This window comes from Oncorhynchus tshawytscha, unplaced genomic scaffold (assembly GCF_018296145.1).
Source record: "Oncorhynchus tshawytscha isolate Ot180627B unplaced genomic scaffold, Otsh_v2.0 Un_scaffold_1716_pilon_pilon, whole genome shotgun sequence".
Taxonomy (NCBI): domain Eukaryota; kingdom Metazoa; phylum Chordata; class Actinopteri; order Salmoniformes; family Salmonidae; genus Oncorhynchus; species Oncorhynchus tshawytscha.
In genome coordinates this window covers 57,501-77,101 of record NW_024609320.1, presented here as the reverse complement: position 1 = coordinate 77,101, position 19,601 = coordinate 57,501, and the positions used below count along the sequence as shown (strand labels likewise).

General features: G+C 45.4%; 2 protein-coding genes across 6 annotated transcripts; one reads left to right on the top strand and one right to left on the bottom strand.

Moving 5' to 3' along the window:
- The first annotated feature begins 541 nt into the window (after positions 1 to 541).
- Positions 542 to 8,430, top strand: LOC112241159. Of its 5 annotated transcripts, none has more exons than XM_042314860.1 (5): positions 542 to 809; positions 928 to 2,951; positions 3,238 to 4,543; positions 5,894 to 5,919; positions 5,974 to 8,430. In XM_042314860.1, exons 1-5 carry the CDS (start codon positions 617 to 619, stop codon positions 7,096 to 7,098), a joined length of 4,674 nt encoding a protein of 1,557 aa, XP_042170794.1. In that variant the 5' UTR covers positions 542 to 616; the 3' UTR covers positions 7,099 to 8,430. The 5 variants fall into 5 exon arrangements, with proteins under 5 accessions (XP_042170794.1, XP_042170793.1, XP_042170795.1 ...); XM_042314859.1 differs by having other exon boundaries at positions 5,894 to 7,135; positions 7,249 to 8,430; XM_042314862.1 differs by having other exon boundaries at positions 543 to 809; positions 928 to 1,301; positions 2,307 to 2,951; positions 5,894 to 8,430.
- An 854-nt stretch (positions 8,431 to 9,284) lies between these two features.
- LOC112239823 lies at positions 9,285 to 15,142 on the bottom strand. Its single transcript, XM_042314876.1, has 6 exons — positions 14,806 to 15,142; positions 14,034 to 14,209; positions 12,879 to 13,066; positions 11,040 to 11,100; positions 10,553 to 10,841; positions 9,285 to 10,351 (listed from the first exon to the last, which is right to left on the bottom strand). Exons 1-6 carry the CDS (start codon positions 14,890 to 14,892, stop codon positions 9,449 to 9,451), a joined length of 1,704 nt encoding a protein of 567 aa, XP_042170810.1. The 5' UTR covers positions 14,893 to 15,142; the 3' UTR covers positions 9,285 to 9,448.
- Between the last annotated feature and the right edge of the window lie 4,459 nt (positions 15,143 to 19,601).

Here is a 19,601-nt window from a genome sequence, read left to right as displayed (position 1 = left end):
TTATCTCGTAATCCGGAGCGCCCTCTCCCTCTGGGTGGAGGAAACACAATAAATCATCACGAGTCCACTCCAAGTTACTATCACCAATTCAACAGTCCCCAACCTCTCATCCACCCAATCTGACACCACTTATGGATCAACCAAAAAGCAAGGATCCATTCTCTTCACAAATGTCACTCCCACTGGGCCAAAATCATCCTTGGGACGCGGGACGAACTCGGCGATCCTCACCGCAGCTCCTTCACCCGGACACCCTCACTCTAAACTAATTCTGGAGCTCTTATCCCCGTTCTTGTGCTTCTTCTTTTTATTCTTCTATGGTGTTTTGGAACCGAACTTCAATGTTGCATGTTGTAGAACGCTACCTACCTGCAGTAACCCATCAACCTCTTATGGACGATCCACTGAGTTTAACAAATATTCTGGGAATGAAATTTGAACCAATTGGTCACGTCGTGTGAAAGAAAGGTTTTGAAGTTGGAGGCATATTTACTTCCAGTAGGTGGTGGTAGTGCATCCTTTAAATTGTGTAACAAATGCCTTAAAACAAAATAGAAGAAGAAGAAGCAAAACGTGAACGGCTAGTGCTTTGGTTTGTTTACGTCGTGAATGTAAAATGTCACAATTACAGTTCCTGAATGTGTTTATTACCGAACGATTAACAGCGGTAGCTATGCAGATATCCGTTGTACTTGAACAAAATATAGGCGAGTACCTGGAAGAAATCTCCCGTTCAAACGAGGAGAACAAACGTCTACAGAGCCTGTTGGATTTGGTTTTCAACTCCGAAATCAAGTTACACCGCGAAGGTTTGCAATTAAATAATGACAACTCAAAATGCACGAATCATATAGTTACTGTGAGCAACACTTATTGAACAAATAATTATACAAATGTAATCATTGGTTTTCTTTTCCCTCCCTCCAGACTCCCAGCAGCTCTCTCTTCCTGTCTCTGAAGAGGAGGTTCCACATGAGCAGGAGAGGAGCCCCAGTCAGGGGCAGGAGGACACAGAGCACACACAGATTAAAGAGGGACAGGAGGAAGTCAGGACCAGTCAAGAGGAGGACCACCCTCAAGGGCTGGAATCTGATACCAAAGACATCTTAATCCCTGCCTGTGTGAAAAGTGACTATAAACAGGACCCACCTCTGCCCTCACATCTTGACCAAACCTTGGAGAACAGAGAGAGGGACTCTCTACCCACCAACACAACTGAACAGATCAAAACAGAACCTGATGGAGAGGATTACAGCATATCAGAACCAACCAGGGACTCTCAGCTCCTCTCTGAAGCCCAGGTAGGAAACAGAGAAGAACGTGTTGATGGGATGGAGAGACTCATTCCCCCTCCCTTCTCTCCAGACTCCCAGCAGCCCTCTCTCCCTGTCTCTAAAGAGGAGGTTCCCCCAGAGCAGCAGGAGAGAAGTCCCAGGCTGGGTCTGGAGGAACCAGAGCCCACAAAACAAGAGGAACTCTGGACGAATCAGGAGGAACAGCAGCTGGAATCTGACAGCAGCGTATCAGAACCAACCAGTGACTCTCAGCTCCTCTCTGCAGTAAATCCAGACTGTTCTGCAGCTCAGAGTGAAAACAGAGTATCAGAACCAACCAGTGACTCTCAGCTCCTCTTTGCAGTAAATCCAGACTGTTCTGCAGCTCTGGGTGAAAACAGAGTATGTGTGGATGGGGCAGTGGAGATGCTTATCCTTATTCTCCTCCCTCCAGACTCCCAGCAGCTCTCTCTATCTGTCTCTGAAGAGGAGGTTCCCCCTGAACAGCAGCACTGTGATCAGGAGAGGAGCCCCAGTCAGGGGCAGGAGGACCCAGAGCACACACAGATTAAAGAGGAACAGGAGGAACTCAGGACCAGTCAAGAGGAAGACCAGCCTCAAGGTCTGGAGTCTGAAATCAGAGTATTAGAACCAACCAGCCTCTGCAGAGTTTTAGAACCAACTAGTCTTTGCAAAGAATTAGAATCAACATCTGTAGCAAATCCAGACTGTTCTGCAGCTAAGAGTGAAAAGATAGAAGAATATGTTGATGGGTTGGAGAGACCCATTCTACCTTCCAACCCTCCAGAACTCCCTGTCTTTGAAGAGGAGGTTCCCCCTGAGCAGCAAGAGAGGAGCCCCAGTCTGCAGCAGGAGGACCCAGAGCCCACAAAGGTTAAAGACAAACGGGAGGAATTCGGGACCAGGCAGGAGGAAGAACAGCTTTACATTGGGCTATCAGAACCAACAAGCCTTTGTAGAGTATCAGAACCAACCCTCTCTGCAGCAAATCCAGACTGTTCTGAAGCCCAGGTAGGAAACATAGAAGAATGTGTTGATGGGGTGGAGAGACCCATTCCCCCTCCCTTCTCTCCAGACTCCCAGCAGCCCTCTCTCCCTGTCTCTAAAGAGGAGGTTCCCCCAGAGCAGCAGGAGAGAAGCCCCAGGCTGGGTCTGGAGGAACCAGAGCCCACAAAACAAGAGGAACTCTGGACGAATCAGGAGGAACAGCAGCTGGAATCTGACAGCAGCGTATCAGAACCAACCAGTGACTCTCAGCTCCTCTCTGCAGTAAATCCAGACTGTTCTGCAGCTCAGAGTGAAAACAGAGTATCAGAACCAACCAGTGACTCTCAGCTCCTCTCTGCAGTAAATCCAGACTGTTCTGCAGCTCAGAGTGAAAACAGAGTATCAGAACCAACCAGTGACTCTCAGCTCCTCTCTGCAGTAAATCCAGACTGTTTTGCAGCTCAGAGTGAAAACAGAGTATCAGAACCAACCAGTGACTCTCAGCTCCTCTCTGCAGTAAATCCAGACTGTTCTGCAGCTCAGAGTGAAAACAGAGTATCAGAACCAACCAGTGACTCTCAGCTCCTCTCTGCAGTAAATCCAGACTGTTCTGCAGCTCAGAGTGAAAACGGTAAAGTTGATCAGAGTCCCAGCACTTCTTCAGAACAAGTAAGATTATATTTAATGTATTATTTAACATGTTCAATGGCACTCAGCACACACAACAAAGCAGCATTTCATTCCAGAGACGACATGAGATTTTGATAGCAATTTCCTTACAGAAAATGAACACTGAAAAATATAAACATGAATAAATGTAAAGTAATTTAAATATGAAGAATATACATTGTTTAAAATGCTAAACTCTATGACCATATCTACGTTCCAAAACGGGATCTCTGCTGTCCGAGAGTTTTCATATTACATTAATCTCTCCTTTTTGTTTCTCCCTTAGGATTCTAGTAACGTGGAATCAAATGAAGCATCTAGTTTCTCTACCTGGAGTGAGGAAAACATCTCAGTGACAGACAGCAACTCTTCAGACAGTAGCTCCTGCACTAAAGAAGACTCTGAGACACGTAAACCAGCGAAGAGAACATGCCATTCTAGAGGTGTGGTGAACGAACCATCTGATTTGTCCAACTTATGTGATGAAAACACCCCGGGGACTGAGATCAGCCCTTCAGACGGAAACAAAGACATGAACATCCAAACAGACTCTGGGGCTCATAATCCAGCTAAGAGGATCTGTCGGAGGGTGCTGAGTGCTTCACCAGAGGTTGTGTGCAGTAGGGTGACTACCCCATCAGCAGCTCCAAGCTCCACACACGTCATACCAATGTCTGTAACCGACAGTAGAAGATCTAAGAAACAGTGTTGTCGGTACTGTGGAAAGGCTTATGTTGAAATCGCGAGACACCTGCGGATTGTGCATCGGGATGAAGTGGATGTAACCAAGGCCTTCAGCTTCAGCAAGAAGTCCAGAGAGAGACAAGTCTTACGTCTTCTGAATAAAAAGGGAGGCTTTTTGCGTAATGTTGCCGTAGCAAGACGTGGCAGTGGAGAGATGGCCTCCTGTTCCCGTCCCAAAGTGCCAGGATCCACTCGATGTTACACCCACTGCTTGCACTGTCAAGGTCTGTACATTCAAAAGTCACTACGGAAGCATGTCAGATACTGCCCTCTGAACCCCAAAGCTGAAAAACCAAAACCTGGACCAAAGATGAGGATTCAGTCAGCAATGGCGTTTAAGATGCGTCCTCAACCCGACTACGTCAGCACAGGTCTTTGGAAGATAGTTTGTGGTATGAACTCCGGCCAAGTTTCATTTGTGGTTAGAAATGACAAATGTATCCTCCTCATGGGAGAGGAGCTGTACAACAAACTACAGCCAGATGGCAGAAGAAACAAATACATTCAACAAAGAATGAGAGAGGTGGCAAGACTCCTCATCACGGCCAGGACGTGTACACCTCTGATGTGCTTTGAGGACTTGGTCATACCTAGTAATTTACCTCACGTCATCACGGCAGTGAGAGCTGTTGCTGGCTACAACGAGGAGAACAAAACGTACGACAGTCCGACGCTGGCTGTTCAAATGGGATACAACTTAATGAACATTGGCAACGCTGTGGAATCCTGTGCGTTGACGTCAGGACAACACAAAGTCGCGGAGTCTGCTGGCAAATTCAAAGGTTTCAAGTGGAATGAGGTTGTTTTGGCTGGAGCACTGTCCACTCTCAGTGAACCCCAAAATAAATGTAAGTCAAATGTCACACCTTGTAGGTCAGGCTAGCTCTCCAAGTGGATGGTTTATATACCTTGTAGGTCAGGCTAGCTCTCCATGTGGATGGTTTATATACCTTGTAGGTCAGGCTAGCTCTCCAAGTGGATGGTTTATATACCTTGTAGGTCAGGCTAGCTCTCCAAGTGGATGGTTTATACACCTTGTAGGTCAGGCTAGCTCTCCATGAGGATGGTTTATATACCTTGTAGGTCAGGCTAGCTCTCCAAGTGGATGGTTTATATACCTTGTAGGTCAGGCTAGCTCTCCAAGTGGATGGTTTATATACCTTGTAGGTCAGGCTAGCTCTCCAAGTGGATGGTTTATATACCTTGTAGGTCAGGCTAGCTCTCCATGAGGATGGTTTATACACCTTGTAGGTCAGGCTAGCTCTCCATGAGGATGGTTTATACACCTTGTAGGTCAGGCTAGCTCTCCATGAGGATGGTTTATACACCTTGTAGGTCAGGCTAGCTCTCCATGAGGATGGTTTATACACCTTGTAGGTCAGGCTAGCTCTCCATGAGGATGGTTTATACACCTTGTAGGTCAGGCTAGCTCTCCATGAGGATGGTTTATACACCTTGTAGGTCAGGCTAGCTCTCCATGAGGATGGTTTATACACCTTGTAGGTCAGGCTAGCTCTCCAAGTGGATGGTTTATACACCTTGTAGGTCAGGCTAGCTCTCCATGAGGATGGTTTATACACCTTGTAGGTCAGGCTAGCTCTCCATGAGGATGGTTTATATACCTTGTAGGTCAGGCTAGCTCTCCAAGTGGATGGTTTATATACCTTGTAGGTCAGGCTAGCTCTCCAAGTGGATGGTTTATATACCTTGTAGGTCAGGCTAGCTCTCCATGAGGATGGTTTATATACCTTGTAGGTCAGGCTAGCTCTCCATGAGGATGGTTTATACACCTTGTAGGTCAGGCTAGCTCTCCATGAGGATGGTTTATACACCTTGTAGGTCAGGCTAGCTCTCCATGAGGATGGTTTATACACCTTGTAGGTCAGGCTAGCTCTCCATGAGGATGGTTTATACACCTTGTAGGTCAGGCTAGCTCTCCATGAGGATGGTTTATACACCTTGTAGGTCAGGCTAGCTCTCCATGAGGATGGTTTATACACCTTGTAGGTCAGGCTAGCTCTCCATGAGGATGGTTTATACACCTTGTAGGTCAGGCTAGCTCTCCAAGTGGATGGTTTATACACCTTGTAGGTCAGGCTAGCTCTCCAAGTGGATGGTTTATACAGGTCATTTGCCTGGAAATGGTCATGTTTATTTACCCTGTTCTTTCTGTTATTTTTGCAATCTTTTCTCAACAGGTCCACAGCCGACCCCTGTCACACAGGCGCCCGGCCAGCCGACCTGTTGCACACGCACCCAGCCGACCCCTGTCACACAGGCGCCTGGCCAGCCGACCCCTGTCACACAGGCGCCCGGCCAGCCGACCTGTTGCACACGCACCCAGCCGACCCCTGTCACACAGGCGCCTGGCCAGCCGACCCCTGTCACACAGGCGCCCGGCCAGCTGACCTGTTGCACACGCACCCAGCCGACCCCTGTCACACAGGCGCCTGGCCAGCCGACCCCTGTCACACAGGCTCCCGGCCAGCCGACCTGTTGCACACGCACTCAGCCGACCCCTGTCGCACAGGCGCCCGGCCAGCCGACCCGTTGCACACGCACCCAGCTGACCCGTCGCACAGGCACCCAGCCGACCCGTAGCACACGCACCCAGCTGACCCGTCGCACAGGCACCCAGCCGACCCGTAGCACACGCACCCAGCCGACCCGTAGCACACGCACCCAGCCGACCCGTCGCACAGGCACCCAGCCGACCCGTCGCACAGGCACCCAGCCGACCCGTCGCACAGGCACCCAGCCGACCCGTCGCACAGGCACCCAGCCGACCCGTCGCACAGGCACCCAGCCGACCCGTCGCACAGGCACCCAGCCGACCCGTCGCACAGGCACCCAGCCGACCCGTCGCACAGGCACCCAGCCGACCCGTCGCACAGGCACCCAGCCGACCCGTCGCACAGGCACCCAGCCGACCCGTCGCACAGGCACCCAGCCGACCCGTCGCACAGGCACCCAGCCGACCCGTCGCACAGGCACCCAGCCGACCCGTCGCACAGGCACCCAGCCGACCCGTCGCACAGGCACCCAGCCGACCCGTCGCACAGGCACCCAGCCGACCCGTCGCACAGGCGCCCAGCCGACCCGTCGCACAGGAACCCAGCCAAGCCAAAGAAACACTGTGAGATTAAAGAGGATCGTTGATGAGGGAGCAGCAGTAGAGAAACACATAATGCCGTTCATAAAGAGTGGCCAAGTTCCTGGAAAGAGGGACTGCCTCAAATGCCTCCAGTCAGAACCTGTGGCGCTCAAAAGCAGAAACTGGTCGGGCATTAAGTTCTATGTAAATAGAGTCAAACAGAGACAGAGTGCTGCAGGGAATTCAGAGGGCAGCACCCCTGACCTGGACTCAAACTCAGGTCCAGAGACTGGCAACCCAACACCTTAGCCAAACAAAATGTTATTGTTCTTTGACTCAATAATTGGTGCATTCTGGGTGTGCTATAAAGTTCAGAAGTTATGGGCAGAGTTAGAAATCTGACTGGCAACCCAACACCTTAGCCAAACAAAATGTTATTGTTCTTTGACTCAATAATTGGTGCATTCTGGGTGTGCTATAAAGTTCAGAAGTTATGGGCAGAGTTAGAAATCTGACTGGCAACCCAACACCTTAGCCAAACAAAATGTTATTGTTCTTTGACTCAATAATTGGTGCATTCTGGGTGTGCTATGAAGTTCAGAAGTTATGGGCAGAGTTAGAAATCTGTCTGTCAGAGGTTTTACAATGTAAGTTTACTTTGAATCTGTCTATATGTATATTTCAAGACATGGCATATGGGGGTGCCGTTAGATATAATGGGTTGGACAATATTATTTTACTTAAATACTGGAAGTCAAATTATACTCCAACATTAAGAAAATGGAAGAATCAAACATTTTATTATTTAAAAATATTGAATACAATCTTTCTACAGACAGAAACAACACAACGATTTGAAGTCGTGGGAAAATGGCCCCTTTTTTTTAAACTTGTTTTTCAACCCCTGAGAAACACAGTTACTGAAGCGTCCCTGGAGCAGTTTAGTGGTTCTGTGCCTTGCTCAAGGGCACAACAGCAGGAGGCGGCATCTAGGATACCCAGAAGCCTACCAGAATTGTTCCGTTCAGACTTGGGATTCAAACCAGTGACTTTCCAGTTGCAGCTCTGCCTCTCAGGACATGATCAATTAAATGTTACCTGGCTAAAACCATTTACTACAACTACTACATTACAAACTGTTTTCCTTAGCTCGCTGACTAACCTAGTGTTGGACTACGGGTAGCAAAAATCACAGCTTTTCCAGAAATCCTGGTTGAAATGTTCACAGAATCAGAAGGGATTTTAAGCATGAAATCCGGAATCTTCCATCCAGGATTTCCGGAATACCTGTGAGTTTCGGGAGAGTATAGGAGGATTTCCAGAATACCTGTGAGTTTCGGGAGAGTATAGGAGGATTTCCAGAATACCTGTGAGTTTCGGGAGAGTATAGGAGGATTTCCAGAATACCTGTGAGTTTCGGGAGAGTATAGGAGGATTTCCAGAATACCTGTGAGTTTCGGGAGAGTATAGGAGGATTTCCAGAATACCTGTGAGTTTCGGGAGAGTATAGGAGGATTTCCAGAATACCTGTGAGTTTCGGGAGAGTATAGGAGGATTTCCAGAATACCTGTGAGTTTCGGGAGAGAGAGCAGGATTTTGCAACCCCAGTTGGGCTCTATTAAAGTTACTATTGAATGATCATCATCCTTGTGAAATCTTTATTGATAGAGCTAAATACTGCTTCCTACATGGTCACTTTTATGATAGAATTGGGCAGGACTCAATCATTTTGCCATTATAGAGATATATATATATTTGTAACGTCCCAATTTAATGTCTGGTGTATGTCACATTACTCGACAACTTCATTTGGTGTCGACTTAGGGAGATAGGCTTACAATATGTGCCAATGTTACCCTAAATTGCTTCGTTGTATTTTCCACAACAGACAGACTACTTTTGTGCGTTTTCTCATGGATGTATTGTCATACACCTGACAACAGTGGGAAAAGACACTGCTACAAACAAAACAAGGGCTTCGTTCAAACATGTCAATTCAAGATAGTTTATCAAGGCATGATCAGTGTCATTATTAGAACACACAAATACAGCCTCAGATGTCTCCAAAACATCTAGTTTATGTATGAAACCGCTGTCGTATAATGATCTGTCAGGTATTAACTCAACTCTGTTACATTATTAGAGACCAAGTATTCGCACCCCTTGACTTTTTTCCCACGTTTTGTGTTACAGCCTGAATTTAAAATAGATTGAATTGAGATTTTTGTCACTGACCTACACAATATCTCATAATGTCAAAGTGGAATTAGTTTTTTATTTTTTATTTTACAAATTAGATGACATATGTCTGTATTTCATTTTCAATAAATGTGCAAATATTTCAAAGAACATGTTTCTACTTTGTCATTATGGGGTATTGTGATGTCATTATGGGCTTTTGTGATGTCATTATGGGCTTTTGTGATGTCATTATGGGGTGTTGTGATGTCATTATGGGGTATTGTATGTAGATGGTGGGGGGGGATATTTAATCCATTTTTAATTCAGGATGTAACACAACAAAATGTGGAATAAGTCAAGTGATCTGAATGCTTTCTGAAGGCTCTGTACACGTAAAGGATGACCCAGAGAGACAGGAGTTAACATGTTTAGTGGTAGAGGATACAGGTCTTGACTTTGACCAAAATGAAGGAACCGTTTACAGAACACTTTCGACGACTTGATCACGGCTGTTACACACGCTGATGTAGTCTGTTTTGCCTGCTGGGAGAGGGAGGTCCTCCTGACTGACGAGAGACGAACAGAGGTTGTTGGGGCTGCCAGGGGTACAGAGTGGGTCGATGTAAGACAACTCCCTCTCTCTATCCTTCTTCCTCTCCAACTCCATGTCTATCTGGAGCTCAAGCTGCTTCCTAGGTCCCCCCGTCCCCATCTTGATCGACGGATGCCTGCTCCGGCTCTGAGACCGCCAGTAGCTATTGCTGTCGTAGGACGGGAGTCCCTCCTTTTTTAGGCGAAAACTCTTCTCTTTCTCCACAAGCATTAGGCCCTGGTCCTCGCCCTCCTCTGTGTGTCCCCTCTTCTCTCCTGGACCCTCGGCCCGCAAGCCTGGTGTAGATCGCGTGCTGTGTTGGTGGGTCATATTCTTCAGTTTCTTCTGACTCGTCAGCTGCTGCTGCACTTTGCCTTGCTGCCTGTGGGTGGCGCTGTGGCTGTAGTACACAGACCTGGGCACCGGCCTGGCCTTGAATGCCCTCCTCTCCTCTTTGGCCACCAGGTTCCCCAGTTCCACTTCAATCCTCTGCTCCCTCTTCCTCCTCTCTCTCTCCAGGAAGCTGAACGGTCTCTGGGGTGAGCAGGAGGAGGCCCGCTGGTTGCCACCGCTGACCGTGACACACTGATAATTACCGAAGTTAACTCTGTGGTTACCGGGATGGTAACTGGGCCGCTGGCTGAGGCGTCGGCTGATGACGTCATAGAGCGGCAGGCGAGTGTGGGCAGGCGCCGGCGAGGCCCGGAACTTCATGCCACACTCCCTCAACTCGTCCAGCTCCCGGCGCAGCAGCAAGTTCTCCAGCTCCACCTCCGAACGAGTCCTGACCTTAATGACAATAATGCATCAATATTACATTCGTTTTATATAGTACTTTTAACCCAAACACCCAGAGGGACATTTGCTCAGCACGTCTGGCATACATATACTGTATTTATGACACGTAGAACATTCCCTATGGAATGCTGTGTTACATTATTCATTCAAGACTCTTTAGGGAACAATACAACTAAACAAAAACCTCCTCACCTTCCTCCTCTTCTTCTCCTCCTCCCTCATCATCATCCTGAACGGCTCGGGGACGGTCACAGTCCCCCTGTAGTTATCAGGACCTCCATCCCCCCTATAGCTCTCGCCTCTGGTTCTCCCTGTCTTGCTCAGGTTTCCTCCCTGGTTTCTGCCCTGGCTCTTGGGGCAGCAGCCTCTCAGCTGGAGCTGGATCTGGAGCTGGCTCCTAGATGATGACGTAGATGATGGCTGCTTACGGGCGGTGGTGGTGGTGGTGGTCACACTCTCTGGACAGCAGGACTGACTGTCCCTGTGTAAAAGAAAACTTGAATTGCAACATATATCTTCTAGTGAATGCTTTGAGGCCTTTGGCTCCTTTCACGGATTTACGCAAGAGGATAAGAGTTGAGCACATTGATTTACATTTTTTTTTTAAACATTTATTCATACAGTTAAGAACAATTTAAAGTAGAAAGAACCCCAGAGGAGTCACATTCTCTCTCTTTACCTGAGACTGTTCCTGAGGGGTTTGTCCTTCCTTTTCCAGGCCCTGGGGCTGTGGCTGTCCTCTACAATCAGAAAGAGACAAAATAGTGAACTATTAAAAATGTGACCTTAATGATGGATTGAGTGCCTTCAGAAAGTATTCACACCCCTTGACTTTTTCCACATTTTGTTGTTACAGCATGAATTTAAAATTGATAAAGTTCAGCTGGCCTACACACAATACCCCATAATGTCAAGTTCAGCTGGCCTACACACAATACCCCATAATGTCAAGTTCAGCTGGCCTACACACAATACCCCATAATGTCAAAGTGGAAATGTGTTTTTTTTACTTTTTTTTTACTAATTCATTAAAAATGAAAAGCAGAAATGTCTTGAGTCAATAAGTATTCAACCCCTTTGTTACAGCCTTGGGGCGGCAGGGTAGCCTAGTGGTTAGAGCGTTGGACTAGTAACCGGAAGGTTGTGAGTTCAAACCCCTGAGCTGACAAGGTACAAATCTGTCGTTCTGCCCCTGAACAAGGCAGTTAACCCACTGTTCCCAGGCCGTCATTGAAAATAAGAATGTGTTCTTAACTGACTTGCCTGGTTAAATAAAGGTAAAACAAAAAAAAGTTCAGGAGTGCTTAACAAGTCACATAACTTCCATGGACTCACTGTCTGCTATTTTTAAATGACTAATCATCTCTGTACCCCACACATACAATTATCTGTAAGGTCCCGCAGTCGAGCAGTGACTTTTAAACACAGATTCAACCACAAAGACCAGGGAAGTTTCCCAATGCCTCACAAAGAAGGGCACCTATTGGTAGATGGGTAAATAAAAGCTGACATTGAATATCCTTTAAGCATGGAATTAATAACACTTGGGATGGTGTATCAATACACCCAGACACTACACAGATACAGGCGTCCTTCCTAACTCAGTTGCCGGAGAGGAAGGAAACCTCTCAGGGATTTCACCATGAGGTCAATGGAGACTTTAAAACAGGAGAAAACTGAGGATGGATCAACAACATTGTAGTTACTCCACAATACTAACCTAAACGGCAGAGTGAAAAGAAGGAAGCCTGTACAGAATAAAAATATTCTAAAACATGCATCCTGTTTGCAACAAGTGTTATGTTTGGGGCAAATGCAACACATTATATATTTTTTGCTCCATATTTTCAAGCCTAGTGGTAGCTGCATCATGTTGTGGGTATGCTTGTAATCATTAAGGATTGGATGTTTTCAGGATTAAAAAAAGAAATTAAATAAGCACAGGAAGATCAGCGCAGGAAAATCCTAGTGGAAAACCTGGTTCAGTCTGCTTTCCAACAGACACTGGGAGATGAATTCACCTTTCAGCAGGACAATAACCGAAAACACAAGGCCAAATTTACACTGGAGTTGCTTACCAAGAAGACATTATACAATCCAGGTGTGACCGCTGGCAAAGAGGATTCTAACATGTATTGACTCAGGGGTGTCAATACTTTTGTAAATTTGATACTGTATTTCTGTATTTAATTTCCAATAAATGTATTGTTTTCACTTTGTCATTATGGGGTATTGTGTGTAGATGGGTGAAGAAAAACATGCAAAACATGGAATGAGTCAATGGATTTGAATGCTTTCTGAAGGACCTGTTTATACACAGTACATGCATTTCTTTTTAAAACGTGACCAGGATTTCACAATAAATTCACACTTACTGTATTTCCATGCAGAACTTTTTTGCTGAATTATTTACAAACGGTAGGACGGTATTGACAACGGTAGGAGAAGATTAGCATATTGTATTATAACAGGAGGCATATTCATGACATGCTGTTTCTGGCTCTTTTCCCTCACTGACCTTCTCTCTGTTCCAGCAGCAGTTCATAATGGTTATCCTCCTCTTCTCCGTCTCCACCAACACCGTCTCCTGATTGGTCAGACACGTCACCTGACGTCTCCTCGTGGAAGTTCAGCTCCTCGTCTGAAAGGATTCTCTGCAGTCGCCTCACTGGCATAGAGCCAGAGCTCTGGCTTTCCCACGTGACACTGAGAGACAGGAGAGATTGAGCTTTCATTGTTGCTGCCGTGAAAAAAGTCTCAAGAGCATCTCGGTTAAAGCCCCTCTTAGGATGTGAAACATTAAAATACCTTCTTCTAAAGCACAACAAAACAAACACGGATGTTTTTGTTCCCCCAAATACTACACTGGACAAAAATATAAATGCAACATGCAAAAATGTCTAAGATTTTACTCAGTTACAGTTCATATAAGGAAATCAGTCAAGTGAAATAAATTCATTAGGCGCTAATCTATGGATTTCACATGACTGGGCAGGGGCGCAGCCATTCAGAATGAGTTTTTCCTTGCAAAAGGGCTTTATTCCAGACAGATATACTCCTCAGTTTCATCCACTGTCCGGGTGGCTGGTCTCAGATGAAGAAGCCAGATGTGGAGGTCCTGGGCTGGCATGGTTAAACGTGGTCTGCGGTTGTGAGGCTGGTTGGACGTACTACCAAATTTTCTAAATTAAATTCTCTGGCAACAGCTCTGGTGGACATTCCTGCAGTCAGCACGCCAATTGCACGCTCCCTCAACACTTGAGACATCTGTGGCATTGCGTTGCACATTTTAGAGTGGCCTTTTATTGACCCCTGCAACTGTGTAATGATCGTGCTGTTTAATCATTTTCTTGATATGCCACACCTGTCAGGATTACCTTGGCAAAGGAGAAAGGCTCACTAACAGGGATGTAAACAAATGTGCACAACAACATAATAAAAAGTAATAAGCTTATTGTGAATATAGAACATTTCTGGGATTTTTTTTATTTCGGCTCATAAAACATGGAATCAACACTTTACATGATGCGTTTATATTTTGGTTCAGTCTAATAAACACTTATTAAACACCGTCTTGTAAAAAGGTAGCACAAGGTTACATAGCCTACAACTACTTAACTAAAAACGAAGTTCCCTTTTAAAGGGTACAGTACTAAATGCCATGATATCAGACCTGGGTTGGAGATCCTGATTGTCTCTGCTCTCTCTCTCCAAACACTTGTCCTCCTCATACTCCTCCTCATTGTCCTTCTTGTTGACCTTTGACCTTTTACAGATATACATCTTCTCCAGCTCAGCCATGTTCCTCAGGTGGGTTCTCTGCAGCTGCTCCAGCCTCTGGTAGTAGTCCTGGTGTGGGAAGAGGAACACCCACATTTAGGACCGGGATTCAATCTGATCGCCCGGCTATGCACCTTTTAAAGACAATGTTCCCAAGGCCCGAGGAGACCACATTCATGATAAACGCTGCATTTGTTGGCTCAATCTGAAATGACCTTATATGTCAAGCGCGCACTGATTGGATAGAATCCCAACCTTTGATTCAGGCAATCTTTTGACCCTTTTCACACTACACAAGACAAACCAAAGCAAGCCAAACCAAGCCAAACCAAACCAAGCCAAACCAAATCAAGCCAAACAAAACCAAACCAAACCAAACTAAGCCAAACCAAACCAAGCCAAACCAAGCCATAGTAGCTGGAAATGTGCTAGAAAAGATCAGGTTAAGGTAAAAATTGCCAAGCCATTAGATTAAAGTTTGGGTTGACATGATAGTGTGAAACCAGGCACTACTGTCCCATCGCAGCAATTTAGTTTCAACATCAGTTGTTAATGAAACAACAGGCAAAGCCTACGCATATACAGAGGAACAGTAGAAACAGTAAAGGAATGGTCATGAATTTACAGTAAAAAAAGGGCCCAGAGCAGTATCTATTCTAGGCTACCTGGTTAGAGAAGTAGACGCGTCCCAGGCCTGAGCGCTCCCCTCTCTCCACCCCGTATCCTTCCTCTAGAGAGAGAGCGCTCCGCATGTCGTCTCTCTCCTCCTCGCTGCCCTCTGAATCCACATCATACTCCTGAAAGATTCATTCAGAATATTATGTACAGTACACACACAATAAGACCTTATAGTACTGTATCAGACTCCTACGTCATTAATAAACACACAATAAGACCTTATAGTACTGTATCAGACTCCTACGTCATTAATAAACACACAATAAGACCTTATAGTACTGTATCAGACTCCTACGTCATTAATAAACACACAATAAGACCTTATAGTACTGTATCAGACTCCTAAGTCATTAATAAACACACAATAAGACCTTATAGTACTGTATCAGACTCCTACGTCATTAATAAACACACAATAAGACCTTATAGTACTGTATCAGACTCCTACGTCATTAATAAACACACAATAAGACCTTATAGTACTGTATCAGACTCCTACGTCATTAATAAACACACAATAAGACCTTATAGTACTGTATCAGACTCCTACGTCATTAATAAACACACAATAAGACCTTATAGTACTGTATCAGACTCCTACGTCATTAATAAACACACAATAAGACCTTATAGTACTGTATCAGACTCCTACGTCATTAATAAACACACAATAAGACCTTATAGTACTGTATCAGACTCCTACGTCATTAATAAACACACAATAAGACCTTATAGTACTGTATCAGACTCCTACGTCATGAATAAACACCCATTACAGTGAAGATTTAACATGAATTAACACACAATAAGACCTTATAGTACTGTATCAGACTCCTACGTCATTAATAAACACACAATACGACCTTATAGTTCTGTATCAGACTCCTAAGTCATGAATAAAGATTTAACATGAATCAACACCCACTACAGTGAAGATTTAACATGAATTAACACACAATAAGACCTTATAGTTCTGTATCAGACTCCTACGTCATTAATAAACACCCACTACAGTGAAAATTTAACATGAATTAACACCCACTACAGTGAAGATTTAACATGAATTAACACCCACTACAGTGAAGATTTAACATGAATTAACACCCACTACAGTGAAGATTTAACATGAATTAACACCCACTACAGTGAAGATTTAACACCCACTACAGTGAAGATTTAACATGAATTAACACCCACTACAGTGAAGATTTAACATGAATTAACACCCACTAACAATTTGTGTTGGAAAAATAGTTAACTTTGATAAACAGCCAGAAACTATAGATTTTCTGATTCAATACGAAATCCAAACAAACCTAAATATGTGTTTTTGGTCAATTTGACCATTTAAAGCATTTCTTCAAAAATATATATACAATGAACAAAAATATATATACAATGAATAAAAATATATATTCGCAACATGAAACAATTTGACTGAGTTACAGGAAATCAGTCCATTTAAATAAATTCCCTAGGCCGTAATCTATGGATTTCACATGACTGGGAATACAGATATGCATCTGTTGGTCACAGATACCTTAAAAAAACAAAGGTAAGGCGTGGATCATAAAACCAGTCAGTATCTGGTGTGACCATCGTTTGCCTCATGCAGTGTGACACATCTCCTTCACATAGAGTTGATCAGGCTGTTGACTGTGGCCTGTGGAATGTTGTCCCGCTCCTCTTCAATAGCTGTGCGAAGTTGCTGGATATTGGCGGGAACTGGAACACGTCAATCCAGAGCATCCCAAACATGGGTGACATGTTCGGTGAGTATGCAGGCCATGGAAGAACTGGTGCATTTTGTGTACAGATCCTTGAGACATTGGGCCGTGGTGGACATTCCTGCAGTCAGCATGCCAATTACACGCTCCCTCAAAACTTAAGACATCTGTGGCATTGTGTTTTGTGACAAAACTGTACATTTTAGAGTGGCCTTTTATTGTCCCCAGCACAAGGTGCACCTGTGTAATGATCATGCTGTTTAATCAGCTTCTTGATGTGCCACACTTGTCATGTGGATGGATTATCTTGGCAAAGAAAACATGCTCACTAACAAGGATGTAAACAAATGTGTACAAATGTTTTTGAGAGAAGTAAGCTTGTCAGAAAACTTGACGTCGTCGTTGGGTGCTAGGAATATGGGACCAAATACTTTTTACTACTTTAATACACATAGAAGTGAATTTGTCCAAGTACTTTTTCTTCCCTAAAATGGGGGGGGACTATGTACAAAAAGTAGTGTAATGGTTCACCTGATATGGATGAAAATGCCCAAAATGTAAGCTGACAGTCTGCACTTTAACACGGGAATTGTTTGATTTCAAATCCAAACTGTTGGAATATAGAGCCAAAAGTAGAAAACATGCTGCGGTGTCCCTGTAATTACAGAGGGCTCTGCATGTAGTTCTGGATAGTTAGCTGGCTAACTCTTTGAACCTGCTTTGTGGCGTACCCCATAAGTTTCAACTGGTCTCCTCACCTCATAGCCAGGGCCCCGGTATCCTGGTCTCCTCACCTCATAGCCAGGGCCCCGGTATCCTGGTCTCCTCACCCCATAGCCAGGGCCCCGGTCTCCTCCCCTGTAAGGGTCCGCTTCTCGTCCGTACAGCGCCAGGAGCTCGCTGCTCTGCAGTGAAGGTGAACGGTACAGCACAGCCATCTCTGTGTTCCTCCTGTCCAAGCCTGTTACTTCTCCTGTTGTTGTTGTTGTTGTCTTATATTATTCAATGTCAGTTATTTTATTCCCAAAAGCATGTCTCGTACCACCGGGTCACATCACTATGTAGTGTGCTGCTGATCTCACAAGGGAATGGCCCACTGACTGGGGTCACGAAGTAACACACACACGCACACACACACACACACACACACACACACACACACACACACACACACACACACACACACACACACACACACACACACACACACACACACACACACACACACATACGCACACAAAAACAGGATGATCCTCAGTCTTAAAGTCACGCAGGAATCGTGATTTTACTGTGTCAGGAGTGACACAGAACACACAGGTTGAATGTAATTCACCAGCTGTTCTCCATATGGCCGAGTCAGGGCTTAACCGCGCTATAAGGCCTACAGACATGATTCCCAGTGAGATACCCAGTCTGTATGTGTCCAGACAGTCAACGTTTCCAATCAGATTCGCAGATTAACAAACACGCTTAATTACAGTTGAAGTGTTGATCTGATTGGATCTGGTTTAGGAGGGAGGCAGCATGTAGACACACCTTCTGCTCTGTTGCCGTGGCAAACAGTAAGTCAGGAAGCAAAAGTCCAAGATTGCCTCTGAAATGGCACCCTATTCCACCTATGTTTGGCTTCGGGTCAAAAGTAGTGCACTATATAAGGACTAAGGTGTCATGTCAGATACAGACCAATTTGAATTGCAAAATGAAATTCCAGAGCAACCAAACACAAACACAACTGATTCAGCTAATCAAGGTCCTAGCGGGCAGATTTAGTAGAATTCTTTAGAGTATGTCTTGAACAAAACCCTGCATGGTATGTAGTGATATATAAAAAATAGTTTAAATGAGTTGACTTGGCTTTGCCTGAGTTGACTTGACTTTGCCTGAGTTGACTTGACTTTGCCTGAGTTGACTTGACTTTGCCTGAGTTGACTTGACTTTGCCTGAGTTGACTTGACTTTGCCTGAGTTGACTTGACTTTGCCTGAGTTGACTTGACTTTGCCTGAGTTGACTTGACTTTGCCTGAGTTGACTTGACTTTGCCTGAGTTGACTTGACTTTGCCTGAGTTGACTTGACTTTGCCTGAGTTGACTTGACTTAACCTGAGTTGACCTGAGTTTTCCTGAGGCCACTCCAGTTTACCATCCACTAGCCTCCATCACTGTTGGTCACCTCATGTAACGTTCTCCTCCTGTGTGATGATTGTCCCCATGACGACAGTGAAGGCTGCCAGGGCCTACTCACCGTACACTAATTACCCCAGGCTGATAGATGTCAACGAGGCAGTATATAGACACACCTTCTGTTCTGTTGCTGTGGCAGTAAGACAGTCGTGAAGCATAAGTCCAATTTAGGGCTGGAACAAAACCCCGCAGAATGGTTAAGTTATGTGTGTGTTGATTCACCCCAGATGACAGTGCCAGGGGCTACTGAGCTACACAGAAGGAAAGGTGCTATCTAGAACCTAAAAGTGTTCTTCAGCTGTCCCCATATGAGAACCCTTTCAATAAGTATTTTTGGTTCCAGGTACAAACCCTATTGTTTCCAGGTACAACCCTTTCCACAGAGGGTTCTACATGGAACCAGAAAGAGTCCTACCTGGAACCAAAAAGGGTTCTACCTGGAACCAAAAAGGGTTCTCCTACGCAGATAGACAAAGCACACTTTTGGAACCCTATTTTATAAGGGTGTACCAGGACCTGCCAAGGCTACTCAGTTACCAGGACCTGCCAAGGCTACTCAGTTACCAGAACCTGCCAAGGCTACTCAGTTACCAGAACCTGCCAAGGCTACTCTGTTACCAGAACCTGCCAAGGCTACTCAGTTACCAGGACCTGCCACTCAGTTACCAGAACCTGCCAAGAATACTCAGTTACCAGGGCCTGCCAAGGCTACTCAGTTAGCAGGACCTGCCAAGAATACTCAGTTACCAGGGCCTGCCAAGGCTACTCAGTTACCAGGACCTGCCAAGGCTACTCAGTTACCAGGACCTGCCAAGGCTACTCAGTTACCAGGACCTACCAGGGGCTACTCAGTTACCAGGACCTACCAGGGGCTA